General features: G+C 42.6%; 1 protein-coding gene across 1 annotated transcript in view; it reads right to left on the reverse strand.

The window, feature by feature from the left end:
* Window positions 1–19,077, reverse strand: part of CAMKMT (calmodulin-lysine N-methyltransferase) — a 239,651-nt gene that overhangs the window by 6,558 nt on the left and 214,016 nt on the right. Inside the window, exons 8-10 of the mRNA XM_028724823.2 lie at window positions 18,784–18,858; window positions 10,605–10,668; window positions 4,820–4,951 (exon numbers count right to left, since the gene is read on the reverse strand). Coding sequence (XP_028580656.2) covers window positions 4,820–4,951; window positions 10,605–10,668; window positions 18,784–18,858 — 271 coding nt within the window. The remainder of the gene's footprint in view (window positions 1–4,819; window positions 4,952–10,604; window positions 10,669–18,783; window positions 18,859–19,077) is intronic.

Genomic DNA, 19,077 nt, shown 5'->3' on the forward strand with positions numbered 1-19,077 from the left:
AACAGCACCATCCCCACTTGTCTTCCCCAGCAACTGGCACACAGAAGCATAGCTTGATACACACATAGAACATAGCCCCCTCTTCCATTAATTTGTCTCTTTAAAAGCCATTCACAATGGTGGCCATCATTATATGGCCAGCAAGCCACTTAGGATGCTTCCAGTAGGATGTTTATTGCAGGATTAGGTCTCCTCGTGAATGCAATTTTTTTTTTTGCAGCATCCATATGTCATTGGCATCAAAACGCTAGTGTGCATCGCCACCCACTTTGATAAAAAGCATATTGCCAATGTCCCGTTAGTGATATCTGAATTACCTGTTTGCAAATGAAGGCCCTGTCTGGAAGCACCCTTATGTAAGTGCTCATGCACCATCACTGACACACAAGTGCCCCAGAAATGAAATTTATTTACCAACCCGTTCAAATACTCCCCTGGGCAGGCAACCGGATCCCGAAGAATGACAACGCTAGCAATTTATGCTAACTAGTATACTGGTCTTAACAAGGCATTCCCAAAAGGAAAACAAAAACCCCAAAGATAATAACTGACCAAAGACAAGCACCAGGAAACAGGAATCTGCTCTAGTAAAGAGGGACACTTTATAATGTATGGGAGTTATGACAAATGTTACTTTAATGGCATAGCTAGCAACCAAGAGCGTTTAAAAAATCTGGTGCAGAGCCCTCCAATTCTCATTGGGTCTGTAGTACACAAGAAGGGGAGGTTTATCCCTTGATTCCCAGCCCCCAGGTGCAAGACTGTCAAAATTCACCCTTCTTTGTAACAGCTAGTGTTAGAAGAAGCCCCTCCCTAATTTTAGGCAGTTTCATTGGGGAGGAAAGGGTTAAACCTCTCTTGCAGCTGCTAGACACACTTAAGGCAACATCTGCTTTGGCCTCAAGTCTTTCAAATTTCTAGCCTTAACCCAAAGAGCAAAGAACAGGACCACAGACTTACAGTCAATGAATGGATCTCTGTCCTGAAAGGTCATAATCTACATCGGCCCATGCTGTGTAAAAGCCCCAACCTTTACTGGAAGGGGTGAGGATGACACAGAGGTGTCCCTCTGCTGGGCTCCATCAGGCAGTTCGGCCACTGCGGAGGCCCCCCACTGTGCCTGCCAGAAGCATGGGCAGTTGGGAAGCTACTGGCAGTGCTATTCCCACCAGCTGGGAAGCTGCTGCCATTATCTGAGAAACGGTGCGGCTGCAATCAGTCATCAGAGCCATCCTGCATGGGCTGAGACAGCCTTGGTGCCTTCTCTTGCATTCCCCTCCTTCTGCAAGCCTACGCAGCTTGGGACCAAAGCAAATGCAGCCACATAACGCAGAGTGCTAAACAAGCTCCCCCTCCTTCCGCCAAGTCCCTGATGGGCTGTTGGCACGCATGACTGGTGGGTTGTGTTCAGCTTGGTGCATTACAAGTTGTGCAATGCCCCCACTTTTGTTTTTCGCTATCACAAAAGTGGGTGCTCGCTTCCAGGTGGACCTGATTTTCACATGGTGATTAATGTTTGTTCTTTATCTAAAGAATCCTTACTCTGCTCTTCAGCCATGAATGGCTCCAAGAGTGGCTTACAGATTGCTAACAAACAAGTCAGACCTGTCCATAGACGTACAATGCAAAAAAGACATGAAGACAAAGGGAAAATTGATTGGGAGGGTGGATGGAAGGGAGGAGGAAATAAGCAAACAAAACACATTCCTAGCAACAAGTTTTTCTAATTCCCAGATGGGGTGGAGAGGAGGACCCCAAAGTTGCAGATCTTTCAGCTGCAGGTAGAATGGTCCCGGCTTCCCTTCTCTTCCCTCCTGACTGCTGCCAGGTGGAAGTTAGGTGCTGCTTGTGCAATAGCGTAAAGTTGTTTCAAGAACCGGATTATCTCCAGTGGTGGCAGGCAAACAATTTGCATCTCGGGAAATACTAACCCAAATATTTTGCATAATTCTAAGACATGTAGAAGGCAAAAGAAGGGGATGAGATGGGATTACTTGCAGTTTATTGACACACCTTGTATTGTGAAACTTAATATGGACGATCTGCTTTTGCTTCTGATAGTATGGATCGGGAATATGTTGCAAAATCGGGAAACGGGTGTGTCAGATTCTTTCAGCAGTCTTAAATGAAGGGAAATGCCTCTTGAGATTTTAACACAAGAGTCACACCCAGAAGCCCCTTTCACAACCAACTCCATAACTAACAGAAATCCTGGTTGATTACCCAGGAAAAGTAACTTTTGTAGTCCCAGCAAACCCACCATAATGAATTCTGGGATCTTGACAAACCTTCCCCCAACCTGATTCCCTCCAGATGTTTCGGACTACAACTTCTATCAGCCCCAGCAAGCATGGCCAATGGGATTTGTAGTCCAAAACACGGAATATCCCTCTTTGACACTGCAGTGGGATAGATAGGATAAACAGGCTCAGGCTAAAGCTGGACAGTGACAGTGGCATGTAACTCTGGCAGTTCAAGCTCTGGCTCTTAAAGGAGCTGCAAAAGCTGAGACAAGAATGGCTTGAGTAACTGCTTGTAAGTTCTATTTGTGGGTAGATCACTGAACATAATGCAAGAGGAGCCATGCCATTGAATTCACCATCCTATTTTCAACAAGGAGGCAAAACAAATGCCTACCAGGGAAGCCCCTAGCAGCTGGTGATCAATGACATCCTGCTTCCAAACCTAGGTATTCCTTTTGGCGGTTGTGTCTCATAATAATAATAATAATAATAATAATAATAATAATAATAATAATATTAATAATAATTTATTTATACGCTGCCCATTCTGGGTGGCTCCCAACAGAATATAAAAAACACGATAAAACATCAAACATTAAAAACTTCCCTAAACAGGGCTACCTTCAGATTTCTTTTTAAAGTAGGATAGTTGCTTATTTCTTTGACATCTGATGTGAGGGTATTCCACAGGGCAGGTGCCACTACCGAGAAGGCCCTCTGCCTGGTTCCCTGTCACCTCACCTCTTGCAATAGGGAACTGCCAGAAGGTCCTCGGAGCTGGACCACAGTGTCTGGGCTGAATGATGGGGGTGGTCTATCAATAGACCTAGCTTTGTAAAGCCCCCAAGATAAGCTAGTGGCCCTCAGCACATCATGCTACATCATAGTTTGCATGAAGACCTATTTTCTCTTTTGCCTGCTCCAAACCTTCTGCCAGTCAGTTTCATTGAATGAACACGGATTCTGGCATATTTTCTACAATGCCCCTTAGTTTTCTTCTGAAGTATAATTTAGTTTAGTTTTTCCTCATAGGGAAGTTATATAACAGCTCCCTCACTGGCCTATGGATCTCAGAAGCTGACCTTGCTGTAACTAACTGTCCTGTTCTGGCTTCAGGATGCAGATGGATTGATCCTTGTTTTACAGTATCCAGGTAAAATGCTATGGACACCATATTAAGCCTTGGCTTGACCATGGCATTTCCAACATAAATGTTATTGGCCATGCCTGACTTGTGGGGAATTTTGAGTCTATGGACAGTGGCTGAAATAGCACTGCACTGTGAAAACACCACAGCTGTCTGGCCTGCTCCTTCACTTATGTGGTTTTTAGTTGACTGTGTCAAATATTAGATAAATGAACTTAGGAGCCAACAGCAGCCATTAGGCAGAGAGAAAACCATGATGGCAGCCTTATTAATGCACCATTATGAAGACACAATACTGCTGAGCCACTTGACCATTTCAGCTCCACCTGTACTTCCTGGCTTAAGACAGAGAGGAAGCCATGAAAGGAGCTGCTCGCATTAGCACTGTGGCATCTTTCCATGTGGCAGCAATATGGTGACTGCCTCTTACATATTCCTTTCTGCAAAGCTGAGATTGAACTGGGGCTTCATATATGTCACCCAGGCACAGAGAACCGGAACATCTGCTTCCTGTTCTACCCTGTGACCAGATGGTCCTAGCCATGGTTTGTGGCACAGGAGACCAATCACAGGCATTTGGAAGTTCCAGCCAACTGCTTGATGGGGTCTTCCATAGAGACAGAGAAGGAGAAAAGGAAAAAGAAAAGGGAAGGAAGCAGTTCTGATAAGAGTCCAATTCTCGGTGTCAGATGTACAGTGAACTAAGCCACCCCCAAGTAATAACTCTGATTTTGATAAGTAGGGCTGTTAAGCATGGAAGAAGGGAATTCCTAAAAAGTTTTTTTTGTGTTGCCTTCTCTCCGTCTACATCTATATGTAGTGAAAGAGAAGAGTGATAACAAGTCGCTTTATGTAAGCAAGCTTAGAAATCACACTCAGATAAGCGCCTTTGACCTAAATCTTGTAGTGCCTAGATCTGAAATATACCCCCACAACAGTGAAATTCAGTATGAGATTTAGCAGCTTGAAGCTGCCAACTGACCCAGCCATAAAACAGTTAGATAAGGATTTAAACCACAATATGATACAATTAGACATTCACCTCCTATTTATTTTCATATATTCCAGCATTAAATGGAGTTAACAGCTTCAGGCTTTCGGCTTAAAACGGATGTGCTTGCTTGCCATAGATGTGTATGAGATGAGCTAAATTAAACATATGAATGTTTTGAATTAGACCCTTATGAATGAACAGATTAGTTCTGTGGAAATGGTAAACAGGAGAAGCTTCTACAAAGCTCTTCTAGACTTGCAAAGATAAAGGATGGTTCTTCCACACAGAATAATCAGATACAAAAAAATAGCTATTTAGAGGCAGCACACCTAAGAGTACTTTAATCAAACATTTAGGTTACCTGCCAAAAGGACCATGATCTCTTCAAAATGCAATGCGGATTAAAGTGTTATCTAACACGAGCAGAAAACTAACCTTGGAGTGGAAGTTTGAAATGTGTTCATCATAATTTTCATGTCTTTGGATAGAGAAACCAGCTTTTTCAGCTAGATTGCAAAACTGGTTCAGAGTATTCCCTCTGATTGGAGCAAATATCATCGCTTTCCCCTAGAACATTAAGAAGAACATTTATACATTTTTATTTAAAATTGTAAATAAATCACCTTTGGCATAAACGTGATCAAAAATTCAAGGAGCTCATTAAAGCAGTCATTGTTCTGTTGGGAAAGTATTCACAGTTGGAAAGTAAATGGTTCAGAATATGCAGCTGCTTGACTAAAGAGACTCAAATAATATTTACACCTAAATGTGATAAAACTTATTTCACCTTGTCCATACATGTTAGAAAGTTTGCTACGTGTCTTAAATACAACAAAAGCATCGTTACTGCACAAATTGCAAAGAAAATTGTGTTGAATTCATCTTCCATTTCATTCACGATTAGGATGGATATACACAATGGGTTGCATCCCAAAGTTTATGAGAGTGGAAGATTTATCAGTGGCATCTACCGATACTCTACTGAAACTCAGGACCAAAATGAAGGACAGTGAACTAGTAGGTTGCAATGGTGAAAGAGGAATAGCAGGTTTGGGGTTCTTGTCAGTGTGTGGCAAGAGTGTGAGCCCTCAGCAGATGCCAGCCCTGCTGATCCTTGATTCTGGCCCTGATCTTAAGGTACTTAACCTGGGCAGACTGGCTCTTCTACTGGAAATGAGAATTGAGCATTACACAAAGCTCTGGCCTTTTTAACACCTGACCTGGGAGGGCAGGGCCTGAGGCTGCAGAGGTGTTGTTTGGGTGGGAATTGTTGCTCTTGCTGCTGCTTCTTTTTTGGGGGGTATCTTTTGCTGTGATTTGTTGGGACGCGGGTGGCGCTGTGGGTAAAACCTCAGCGACTAGGACTTGCCGATCGCATGGTCGGCGGTTCGAATCCCCGCGGCGGGGTGCGCTCCCGTTGCTCAGTCCCAGCACCTGCCAACCTAGCAGTTCGAAAGCACCCCTGGGTGCAAGTAGATAAATAGGGACCGCTTACTAGCGGGAAGGTAAACGGCGTTTCCGTGTGCTGCTCTGGCTCGCCAGAGCAGCTTCGTCATGCTGGCCACGTGACCTGGAAGTGTCTCCGGACAGCGCCGACTCCCGGCCTCTTGAGTGAGATGGGCGCACAACCCTAGAGTCTGTCAAGACTGGCCCGTACCGGCAGGGGTACCTTTTTTGCTGTGATTTATGTGGAAACTCTTCAGTTTGGTTTTGTATTTACTATTGATGGCTACTTTTGCTATGTTGCAGTTATGTATTTTTTCATGATGTAAGCCGCCTTGAGCTTGGCTTGAACGGTGGAAAGGCGGCATACAAATAAAATTACGTATGTGTTTATGTATGTTTATTGTACAAACGGCATTTTCCTGATCCCTCCTCACTGCTGTTCCATCGAAAAGCATCACCCCAAATTCCTTCGTGGACAACTTTCTGGGGGCAGCATGCCATTGATGGGCAGGGCCAGAGGCAAAAATGGGGGGAACAATGGCTGTGACTCCAATCTTGCACAGTAGGCCACATTCTAGCTGCACAAAAGTCACAGGTTTCTGCAAGCTGCCAACACACCCTCCACCCTCCATCAAAGCAAGTAAAGGTCACTCCAGCTAGGGAAAACACTCATAACTTTTTAGAAGGCAGCTACTGATGCTAAACTGATTTACATCGGTAATGAATACATGTTGTCTTTTGTATTTGCAAGGCAGCGTATGTAAAAATTGAATGTGAGTTCTCATTCTCCATGGTTCGGTTTTCTCCCTCGAATCTCTAAAACTGAAAATTCATTGGGGAGGAGGGGTGGTTGAAAGATGTTTCATCTCTAGTACTAACACATGTGCATGACCACAAAGTCACTATGCAATGTAAAGCCTGCTGTCTCGCACTCTGCAGCTGCTGATACGATTTTTAAAATAGTTGATAACCTACTGTAGGACAATTATGTTTTTCTAACATTTAATTTAAATTGATGGAAGGCAGGCGATTAAACTGGTTTCCAAGTTTAATTTGACCAGCTGTGTTGGTATCAGTGCATACCAGCCTCTCCCAACCCAAGGGCCCTCCAGATATTATTGGACTACAACTCCCATCATCCACAATATCCGACAGGCACCATATTGGCTACTCCTGATGTAAGTTGTTTGCAGGCTCATCTTGAGGGCTGATGTATACATTAGTGCACACCCACACCATACACACACACACACACACACACATTACCATAACCCTTTCCTAATTGCTGGTGTCAGGGGTTCAGGGACAGAGGTACAGGTGAGGGAGGAGATGGAGAGCGAGGGGGAAGAATCCCAGGACAGCGAGGAAGAGGATGACGATGACTTGAGGGATTCCATGAGTCTTTCAAGTGAATCGGAAGATTCCCAGAAGGGGGCGCCGGTGGTCAGGCCAAGGGGAGTCACAGGGGGGACTCGTCAGGAGCAGGGGACCAGCAGGGGAACCCAAAGTGGGAGCTGGGAGTCGGGACCGGCTTCTCCGCCAGAGCGCAGTGAAGGGGGTGGAGATTCCAGTGTGACAGGGGAAGCAGGTCCGAAAGCAGAGGAGGAGGGGAGATCGGAGCAAGACATCCTCCCGGAAGGGGAGGGGAGTAGTGCAGGGAGTAGTGTAACTGTCAAGAGGAAGGTTAGAGGTTGCGAACGCGCGCCAAGTTCAAATGTGGAGGCGCGCGGAAGCACAGGGAGCCCGGAGGAGGAGCCAGGTCCCAAAGCACGCAGGAGGGGGGAAGAGCTGTCTGGGGATTCAGCGTCAGGGGAATCCAGGAGGGGCGAAACCCCAGGGGGCAGAAAGACCCTGCGGAAAAGGAAAGAAAGGAAGAGGTGGAGCAGCACAGCCCTCTTAAACTGGTGCAGAGGAGGGACTGACTCAGAGGGGACTTCAGCGGTCTAAGTGTAACAGACGTGGGGCTGCGCGCCTCGGCTGTGGAGCAGACAATACTTTTCAATAAACTTCTTTCTATATGAACTGGACTTGGCGTTGGTCTCTTGTGAGCTGGGACCTGAGGCAGCCCTGACAGCTGGGTTCTCATTGCTATTGTTGCTGGTACTGAAAAAGCAACTGGCTCCCTGCTACTGCCATTTTTCCAAGAGAGTTCAGTGGAACTTGGATAATCTGTTAGAGATATCTCAAAAGGAAAGTAAGTATCCCTAGCCTCTGGGCTTTCACTGTACGAATGGACGCTGTGACCCAAATACCATCAGCAGGCTCTCCCTGACGGGGCTACAGACACTAGACCGGTCCACTTAGGGGAAAAGGCAGCATTAAAATGAAGCAACGCAAAGGAGAGGGAGAGAAAGGAACTCATTTCCAGAAAGTAGAAGCATTAATTATCTAGGAGGGAAATGGTGAGAAACTGATTTGTACATAAACAACGATGCTGGAAAACTCAAAATATTTGAAGAGACCCAGAGGCAATTGTGTAGCATGAATTAAGCATGAGCCTACAATGCAATGTAACTAATGCATTTTGGCTACATTCTCAAATACATAGAGGAACAAGTTGTGAAGTACAGAGGTCAATATTTCATTCAAGCTAGAATTTGAAAGTGGAAAAAAAACCCTCTCACTCTGCCATCCAATCCCTCTTTGGTCTGACATCATCTTTGCACCAATAGCATAATGAACTGCTTGGCAAAGGGTCATCCCAATCTCACATGCTAGACAGGAACCTAACATTGGGATCCCATGTATTCTGAGGGCACAGAAGAAAGGATCAAGATTCAGTGTTCAGATAGACGAGGCAGACATACTGTTCAAGTTTACCAATGGGTCTGGGCAGGGCTTTTTTCCAGCCAGAACTCAGTTCCGGCATTTCTCAGATGGGCGCCATTGCCATTCTAAGAGAACAAGGGAGGTGTTCATGGTGAGATCCGGTACTTCTTTTTCTAGAAAAATAGCACTGGGTCCGGGTATCAAACTGTTCAATACAGGGTGTGTTGAAACTAAGGTCATACGATCTACAATACAAAAATATACTTCTGCCAAAGAACCCTTGAAATTGTAGGATGATGATCCCCGAGAAAAGAGATTAAGGCTGGATCCTACCCCTATGCCTGGCGTGCTCTGGTCCATGGGGTCACGAAGAGTTGGACATGACGAAATGACTAAACAACAACAACACAAGCCCCACTGAATTAAATGGGTCTTACCCCGAGAAGATTTGCACAGGACTGAGCTAGAATGAAGCAGCCATTATACTCAAGGTACACGACACACGCAGAATTTCTGCATTCAAATGGGAAAGCAAAAGAAATGCTTGTGAGGAGCAATAGAGCCCCTGTTTTCGCAACGGCTTGCTTTATCAGGGTGAATGGGCTCTCCCTGGAAAAGCAATGCAAAAGGGTTTGGGCTTTTGGGCTCCTTCAGGTGAGTTGGAGCCATGCTCACCCTGGCTCATGAAGGTCAAGTACGAGAAGGTGAGAGTGTGTCTGGCTCCATTTTTCAATGCCCCACTCTTCCCCGCCCCCTTGAAAAACTGCTGGTGGTGTGGTTACTTGCACTGGTGTGCTTTCATACTGCTAGGTTGGCATAAGCTGGGACAGAGCAATGGGAGCTCGCCCTGTTTTGCGGATTCGGACTGTTGACTTTCTGATTGGCAAGCCCAGGAGGCTCAGGGGTTTTGACCACAGCGCCACCCTAGTCACCTCTTACTGGACTTAACCATCCAGGGTGGGGTTAACTTAACATGTGGCTGTTCAGCCCTGGTCCATGGAAACAATTCTTGACCATGTTAAGCTGTTTATTTATTCCGGCAAGTATTTCATGATTGGGTTTAAGGAGGACACTCTGTTAAGAGTGGATTGCTTTTAAGGTATTTCGTATTTAAATGTTTTATTTGCTCAAGTGCTTCATATGCTGCCTTTAAATATTGTTAGCAGCCCTAACCTTTGAGGATAAAAATTTTAAAAATCAAATTATTTATCTAGAATGATATAAAGAGATAAATTTATTTTTTGGTCTGAAACAAATGTATTAGTTTCATGTATGTGCACGCGTCAGGAATTTTAAGTTTATATAATGAGCAGCGGCTAAACCATCATATAATATATGTTCCCCATCCAGTCCCAATATATATACTTGTTGTCACTCACTGTTGTATTTACTATGTCCTACCATTTATAATATGTAAATGTATAGCTTACTTACAGAGAGAGAGAGAGAAAGAAAAAGAAAGAAAGAAAGAAAGAAAGAAAGAAAGAAAGAAAGAAAGAAAGAAAGACAAAAGAAGCAGAGTTTTAGGCTATGGATCAGTCTAAGGATTTTATTCACTTAATATAAGCAGCAATGAAAGACATAAAAATGGTACTTTGCAATAAATAAATACACAATGACAAAGGTTACCATTGAAAGGATTACAAATGACAGAAGCCAACATAAAAACTTTCAATATCGGAATTTTACTTTAATATGAAGACATTGTTATCAAAGGAAAATACTCAAGAAACGCTTTGATAAAAATAATCTCACACTATCTTTGAAGCGGTTTCATTTATTTTACTACCCACTGTGTTCCTTATCAGAAGGCCAAGTATAAGAAGTTTCCTAGTTTATGATTAGGAAGGAATCTGATAGATTAGAAGACTCAATTGAAGTTGGACATAATAAGTATTAAAGTATTACATGACATTAATCCTGCCATTCCATTACTCTCTCAATCATTGTGCACAGACTAATTATTCTGAAGCCCGTGTTCAGGAGAAAATAGAAACATACTTACACTGGGCTGGAGTAATCTCTTTATTGCATCCACAAGGCTAGCTCTGTACTGGTCCAGAAACAGGCTGACATTGAGAAGAGAACAGAATCCAGATTAAAAAGGGGTTTCAGTTCTAATGATACTAATGCAGATAAGTACAAGGCTAATTACATATGTTTACACATTGCTGTGAAGGAGAAATTGAGGTCTAAATTCCTTCCAGTTCATGCACTTTTTAAACAAGAAAACAAACAAACTCTGAAGCTTGTAACCATTTTTTTGTCCAAAGCTCAAGGCAGAAAGGTCAGCCGGAAATGTTTTGCTATGCAACAAGAATAAATGGTCAGTGATTAGTGTTTTTTTTTTTTTATTATTTTAAGCAGATGGCATATTAGAAATCAGAATCAATACAATAACATAAGGCAAGAGTAGCATTTCACATTTCACAGGGCAAACGAACAGCAGAACAAAGCCCTCCTATTCCCCCGCTTTTAAAAATAGAGTTTTAGTGGACTGTTTTAAAAAAATTCTGTGCCAACTTAAAGTCCTAAAAAAGACTCCCTGTGTGATGGGGTGTGTGTGTGTGTGTAGGTGACATATTTAAAATCAGCAATATACCAGGAGAGAGCAACTTGATAAAAACAAACTCAGCAAAATGCATTACATACTTAGGCTCTACAGTAGAAATCCCTCACCACACAACTGGCCTCTCATTACAATTTTAGCCAGTTTAGCTAGGGAGTTTATTTATTCATTAAGGCATACTGCAAGGCATCGCCACTGAAAAGGCTCCATTCCTTGTAGCCATCATAGAATCATTGCAGCCATCAGATTTGGTATTTGTGGGGCTAGGCTGGTCTGGATGAGTCATAGAATCATAGAACTGTAGAGCTGGAAAGGGACCCTGAGGGTCATCTAGCCCAACCCCCTGCAATGCAGGAATCCTGTCCACAGCTGTCCCTGGGTGGGCTCAAACCACCAACCTTCTGGTTAACAGCCAGAGGCACTGACCCATTGTGCCACAGGAGTACTATTTTAATCTCATTTTTGAAATAGAATTCCACTATGTTCTACCTGAGGAAAAAAATAATGTCAAACAGGAGCACATCAATCTTCTTTCCGATATTATCAACTTGCTTCAGACTTGTTGTGGTGGGTGACCGACTCTGGGGTTGTGGCGCTCATCTCGCTTTATTGGCCGAGGGTGCCGGCGTACAGCTTCCAGGTCATGTGGCCAGCATGACGAAGCCGCTACTGGCGAACCAGAGCAGCGCACGGAAACTCCGTTTACCTTCCCGCTGGAGTGGTGCCTATTTATCTACTTGCACTTTGACGTGCTTTCGAACTGCTAGGTTGGCAGGAGCAGGGACCGAGCAACGGGAGCTCACCCCGTCGCGGGATTCGAACCGCCGACCTTCTGATCGGCAAGCCCTAGGCTCTGTGGTTTAACCCACGGTGCCACCAGCGTCCCTGTCTTTTGGATAAGGCAGAGCATTAAGCAGGACCATTAGTTCCTTAGCCGAAATGAATTGTTGCCAACCAGGATGCCAATTATTAACGCTGGACTTTGAGATATGGCTATCAGACATACTGGGGGAGGGCTGAACCCGCTAGCAACGTGGTCAATGAACAGGGGCCTGAGATGAATTCTGAGTGTCAGGAGCAAGAATTTAGTGTGTGCCTGACACAGCAACCCACATGGGTACTTCACTGATCCATGCTGGTCCAAATGGCAGACAGAAGACTGGTAAAATAGTATAATCTCAAACAGCAACTGCTTCACGGCACATTACTTGCCACTTGGTTAATTGTAGCTGTAGGGAAGTTACCATTTCCTCAACCCCTTGATTACCTAACGCATGAAAATTCTGTCTTCTCCTACTCACCTGTTCTGAAATGCCCCCAGTTTTAAAAACCGAAATAGAGGCAGTATGCCTCTGAACTACCATAACAATATAAGAAAAGTCCTGCTGTTTCAGGCCAAAGGCTCATCTAGTCCAGCATTCTGTCCCCCCCCCCCCCCCGTGGCAAGCCAGAGATCCAGAGGAAGCCTGCAAGCAGGACCCGGGTGCAACATCACACTGCCTTCCTTTGATTGACAGCAACTGGTATTCAGAGACATATTGCCTTTGATAGTGGAGGTAGAACACAGCCATCATGGCTAGTACCAGGTGATTAGGAACAAAAGTGGGAGAGGGTTGTTGCACCTATGTACACTTTTTGGGATTCCCAGAGGGATCTGGTGGGCCACGGCTTGAAACAAGATGCTAGGCTAAGTAGTCCTTTGGTCTGATCCCTATCCTATAAAATCACTGACCCTGTGATATGACTGATAATTTGTCACATCTATGGAACAAGACAAACCAAGATGTCCGTGCTGGTTCCTTGTTTACAGACATCCATTTTACTCTGGCTTATAGATGAATGAATGGTAAAGTCTTTTCTGTTATAGAACCTTTATGTTCGTTACCACTGTAATGTGATTAATGCTCTGTCACTCCATGCGCACTCATGCTACAGGAAAGCCACTAGAGGTACGTCCACCAGTTTTGCTTTCACAAGACATATGTTAGCTTCAAAAATGGGGAACATATCATAACTTTAAATGCCTTGGGCTCAGCATATTTCTTCCCAGCAAGAATATTCATTCTCAGAAGGCATCAGGACTAAATGCTGTTATTCTTGATGGTGAAAGAGCTTCGCTGAATAAGAAGGTTGGGGAATGTCAAAAAGCCACGCCAGTGGCTCTACAGAATCTGTAAAGTTGACATACCCCCCTCTCCCTGGCCCCCAAGCACAAAAGATGCAAGGGATGTGTTGAGGCTGCTGCATGCAGGTATATGAAATGGCATCTGGAGGATATGTGTCAGTTGACCCTTTAAACTGCAGAGGACGACATTCCAGAAAAGGCAGCGAGAACACATGCCATTCTCTGTTGAATCCCACATATTTTGTACTATTGTCTGCAAAATACTGCGCGCATCTCTGGAGCATGGATACATGTTTATATTTTATAAGCTATCATGTCAAATCTTTTTATTTTGCATGTAATGTGACAGCCAAGTATCACAGTTTATGGCTGGTGGTTCAGACATGATTTCCAGTTGTTCACTCTTCATTGTCATTTACAGTTTTGCACGGCTTCAGTAAACAGCAAAGCTGTCATGCACTGAAACACATTTATTGGGGGGTTGGGGGAGAGCGCTTACTTCCAGACCATCAGTTTTTCATAAAAACTGAAAACGAGCGGGGGAAAGCTAGATCTAAATAAACAATGTTATTACTCCAAAACGCAACAAGCTGCCGCCTACATTCTTAGCGCAGTCTTATCAATATATAGACAATATGCAGTTGGTGCCAATTTCAGTGAGAACTTTGAAAGGAATTCAGAAATGGAATTTATGTGTGCAAATTCTGTAGCTGCCCCTGTCTGGAAATGGATGGACTGGTGCCTGAAATAAATATACCTGCCATCCACACAAAGCCATAAAGATACTTTCTTCAATAAAAGGACGTTGATGCACCCCACTGCAAATTTATCCTTGCCACCCAGGTGATTTTTTTTTCTTTTTAAGGCAAGATGCCATTGTCTTTAATTTTCTAATTACTTTGAAGCACAGCCTTCAAAGCTATTGTCGTCCAGCACTATTATATTCCATCCTAAGAAACCTAAACTCCTCAGTCGCATGTGGTACAACAATGGAGGCAGATGCAATCCCATTCTTAGATGTCAGCATCTTGGGTGCTATATAAAAGCAGTGTTTGTAATGCAGTGCCACAGATAGTTGTATATAAGCATGAAATATTTTAATAATAAGCAAAAATACAATAATGATGGTGAGTGCCAGCTCCTATGGGACAGGTGCATAGGATTTAAATAATGCTAGTTCCTGACGGCGGCAGAACTGCATGGCATAGTTCTGATGCAAAAAGGGCCACTAGACTCTTGAGAGCCCCATGGACTGCAAGAAGATCAAACCGATCTATTCTGAAGGAAATCAGCCCTGAGTGCTCACTGGAAGAACAGATCCTGAAGCTGAGGCTCCAATACTTTGGCCACCTCATGAGAAGAGAAGACTCCCTGGAAAAGACCCTGATGTTGGGAAAGATGGAGGGCACAAGGAGAAGGGGACGACAGAGGACGAGATGGTTGGATAGTGTTCTCAAAGCTACCAGCATGAGTTTGACCAAACTGCGGGAGGCAGTGGAAGACAGGAGTGCCTGGCGTGCTCTGGTCCATGGGGTCACGAAGAGTCGGACACGACTAAACGACTAAACAACAACAACATGACAACTCTGCTTGCCTACACACAACATCCAGTGAGCCTCTATGGCCAACAGAAACCAGAGATGCTAGTGTAATTCATGCAGTAGTGGCCGGTGAGGAATGGCTCCATCACCATGTACTGCACTACACCAAGTTCCCCCAAGCCCCATCCCTCTTGGCAAGTGATACAAACCCACTGTGCTGGGAAGCTGGGAGAGCCCCACCTGCACTTCCTACGACTGAAGGCAGGACTGGGTGACCTTTGGTCCTCCAGGTGTTGCTGAATTACAGCTCCCATTATCCTTGGTCATCATCATCATCATCAACAACTTTATCGCACTAGCCAAAGGCCATGGCATCATTCATGAAGGGAACAAAAAGAAAAGCAACAATAACCATAAAAACCATAAAAACATCAGGCACTGCAGATATAAGAAACCACAATCACGTCTCCTAAAAATTATTTGTTGCATACGATAGAATAGCAATGGCTTCTCAGGTAGAATGCGCCAGCTTAAATGTCCGAATCACCTTTGCAATTGACAGCTATTTTATCTAGTTCTTTTCTCCTGATCTTCTTAGCTGCCAACACGTATAGTGCTACTTTATAAGTTACGAAGTCATCAGTATCACTCAGCAGCCATTTCACGATTTCCACCCTGTTCGAGTGTGTTCCATTTTTGAGCAGAGGTTTTATAAATCGGTCTCTTGGTTCTACATATAGTGGACACCATTATCCTTGGTCATTGGCCACGCTTGCTGGGAAATGGGCTCCGGCAACACGGAACCCTGGCATAAGGGTAACATGTTAGGTTTGCTGTTTGATGCTTGTGGCTACCATATGATAAATGAATTGTGTTAACATGGCTCATTTACTTCTCATTACCATCCTTTATCTAACTTTTGGAGGAACCGGATGCCTCCTTGTTGTTTGCTCTCTCTGTAACTGGACATGTGAACTTTCCCTGAAAGTTAGGATTCCTTTCACTCTGTGTTTTCACTGACACATCCAGTGTAAAAGAAGCGCACAATACGTGCACACTAGTGATCTAGCTTATCCAAGATGACTGGTGGGTATCTTCTGATTTTTCTGTTTTCTGTTATTTTGATTCTGTTATTTTCTATTAGTATGCTGTTCAGGGCCTTGGGGCCAAAAAAATCGGTATACAAATAAACCATAACCCAACATTGACTTTAATGCTGCCTCATATTTCCCTTAAATTTCTGTTTAAGCACTGCTTCACAATTATTTTTAATTGTTTCCTTACACACACACACACACACACACACACACACACACACACACAATTCCAGCAGCTAACCACTATTGAGCTTGCCTCTGATTTCTTTTATAATCTAAAAGATATGTAATAATACACTGTTCATATATTCTCAATCCTTGAATACAATGTGTTCAAATGACTGAATGAAAATATATGGATGATTTAAGAGTTTAAACATAGCACTACTCTTCATAATCATGTATATTTTTAGCTGAAACTCAGTATGAGTTTGAAACATGTTTATGAATGGAGCTTGTTTTCTTGTAAATGGAACCAAGTAGTGCCAATGTTTAGTTATTCAGAGATTCATACACTGCCACCTTTGCTAGAAATAGTGCTCCGTGAATTTGTCATTCTACTTAACATTTGAACACAGGTTTCTGCTTTGTTCTAATTACAGATCTTAATGACTGACAATGATCTGGGTAATATTATTACACCCATGTTGCTAAATCATTGTATTTATTTTGTTTTTATCCCACTTACTGAACATCTTATAATATTACGAATATTTAGGGTGAAAATATCATTCAAGTGATTCTTTATTTGGAAAGAAAGTGAGCATTGAAATGATGCAGACTAAATATTAACACGACTCAGCAGCCCAGATAGTTCATCACACTGTAAATGAAGATGAAGAAAAATGGAGAGGAAAAAGTGTTATTTTATGCTTATTAAAGAAACATGGAGGTACACTTGCATTTTACCTCGGGCCAACAAAATAACCAGTGTTTTTTAAGAAATCTGTGTTCCACATCTCACATTCATTTGGCTGTTAGTGAAAATGTTTTATAAATTTGCTTTCTACTTATATATGGTTCAGTGTAAATTTATATATGGTTCAGTGTAAATAGAGCCAATGCGATACGTGTTTTCCATGTCTGGCGAGTGAATGTGTATTTAATCTATTAAGGGCAATCCTTTGTTTTCTAATGAGACAACAATAAATCTACCCGTATGGCCAGCAATTTACCCACAGGATGAGAGGAATAAACTGGGGGAGAGTGGTAAGAGTTAAATCTTGCTCGCTCTGCTATTCTCCATAGTACAAATAGGATAACACGGTGTGAGAATTAGGAATATAAGAGATGGCATGGCCAGGTTGTTTTGATATTTGTGTGAAGAACAAATTTAACTCTAAATCTCTTGGCAAGACCTTGCTTCACCCACATAATCTGGAGAACATCCATATGCGAGCCTTGTCTAAGCCTCCGAGAAGACTGCTGCCCTCCTCCTCATGTCCGCCAGCACTCTGATCTGACTTTCATACTTAATCTGATCTAATCCTGTCCAGCATTAACTTCATCTGTGCAATGAAACCTAGAGTATCCATTCTAATATTTGGTGAGGAAGGCATTTACTAAATTACTTGCTGAAATCATATGGTGTTGTTTAGCTCCTTATTTTAATCAGATGATGTATCTCTGAGGCACATTACCAGTGATTAGTTAGAAACCCATGTCTGTCCTTTTTGGGAACAAAGAACTTTTCTGAAATGCAACGCAACGGGAAGAGAAACCTTATTTCATTCACTGGGAAGTCATAAAAGAAGAAAAGAAAGGACAAAGAAATACTTAGGAAGCATTAGAAAGAAACATAAATATTTCATTCAGAGAAGTAATGCCAAATATTTAAAAGCATGTGTCTAGCTTATGAGTTAGTTCCACATATTAGGACACAATGGGAAGGTAACCTTTAGTTTAATCATTTCGATTCAGACGTCACTTAGACTGAACTATCTTGTGGAACAATAATTATTTTTTTTATAAATACTTTTTATTTTGCATACTTTCTGCATCCTACTGAAGTCAATAGCTGAACTCTCACTGATTGCTACAGATCTAAATCATGCTCTCCTATGATAACATACAGCTAAGAAAAGCTGTATACATGAAGTTATATTTATGTAAAATAGATATCTTTAAAATACACTTTATAACCTTATGGGAACCATTGTGCAGTTTATATAACTGGGTGCGTCAGCAGAATTTTAAAAATGTAATTTATATTCAGCTAAATCTACCTAGATGCTTGAATATATACAGTAAAACATTATTCTGTAACTTGTCAGTCAATCAAAGATGTGTGTGTTTTTCTCAGATTTCTTTTTATTGCAATTAATGTACTATTAATTCAAACATCTCAATGTCACTTAGATGATGCATGTTATTACTTTTGTTTGGCAGATTTGAGAAACGGGGGGAAATATCCCCCAAAGATTTACTGGGGAGCACAGACTATATATCCTCTTATATCAATAGTCAGATCTTTCCTAAGAAGTAAGCTAATTGAGCTGTTTGTGTTGATAAACTCCCTTTTCTCCAGACTGTTCCTCACTGAGCCATAATTATTTGCAATTTGCCTAAGTCGTCCATTTACTGATACGTCAAGCATGAAACAGAGGCAATTCCAGAAAATGGAAATGCTTCTCAAAATCAATCTTTGGGAAATAATGTGGTAGAAGTTACTGTGTGATAGAAGACTACCTTATAACTGTCACATGGAGATGAATATTAATTTGTTGAGGTTAAGGTGGCTTTGTGCTTCATTTGTTGACTTTGCTTCGCCATCAGCAAGCAGCACAGCACAATTACTCCAGCAAAGCTTCCCCCCCACCTCACATGAGTTTTATGATTTTTTATGTACTTACCAGTCAGCACACATAACAATGTCAAAATGTCCTTCCAGTTGAGAGACATCTGTCTCATTATCCCATCGTAGAATGCTAGAGAGAGAAAGAAGATTTTTAAAATTAGACTTACATGTTTTCATCTTTTTGCATTTCCTCCCCTTTAAAAAAAAGAAAAGCATTTACACTTTTTGGCAAAGGACGTGAATAGTCGTTCTGTTAAAAGTACATGCAGATAAATTATAAAAAGTGCAGCTAAAAAGACTACACTAGGCATCTCCTTTATGGTTTACATCTCCAAGCAAGAGAGTTACA

This window comes from Podarcis muralis, chromosome 3 (genome assembly GCF_964188315.1).
Source record: "Podarcis muralis chromosome 3, rPodMur119.hap1.1, whole genome shotgun sequence".
Lineage (NCBI taxonomy): Eukaryota > Metazoa > Chordata > Lepidosauria > Squamata > Lacertidae > Podarcis > Podarcis muralis.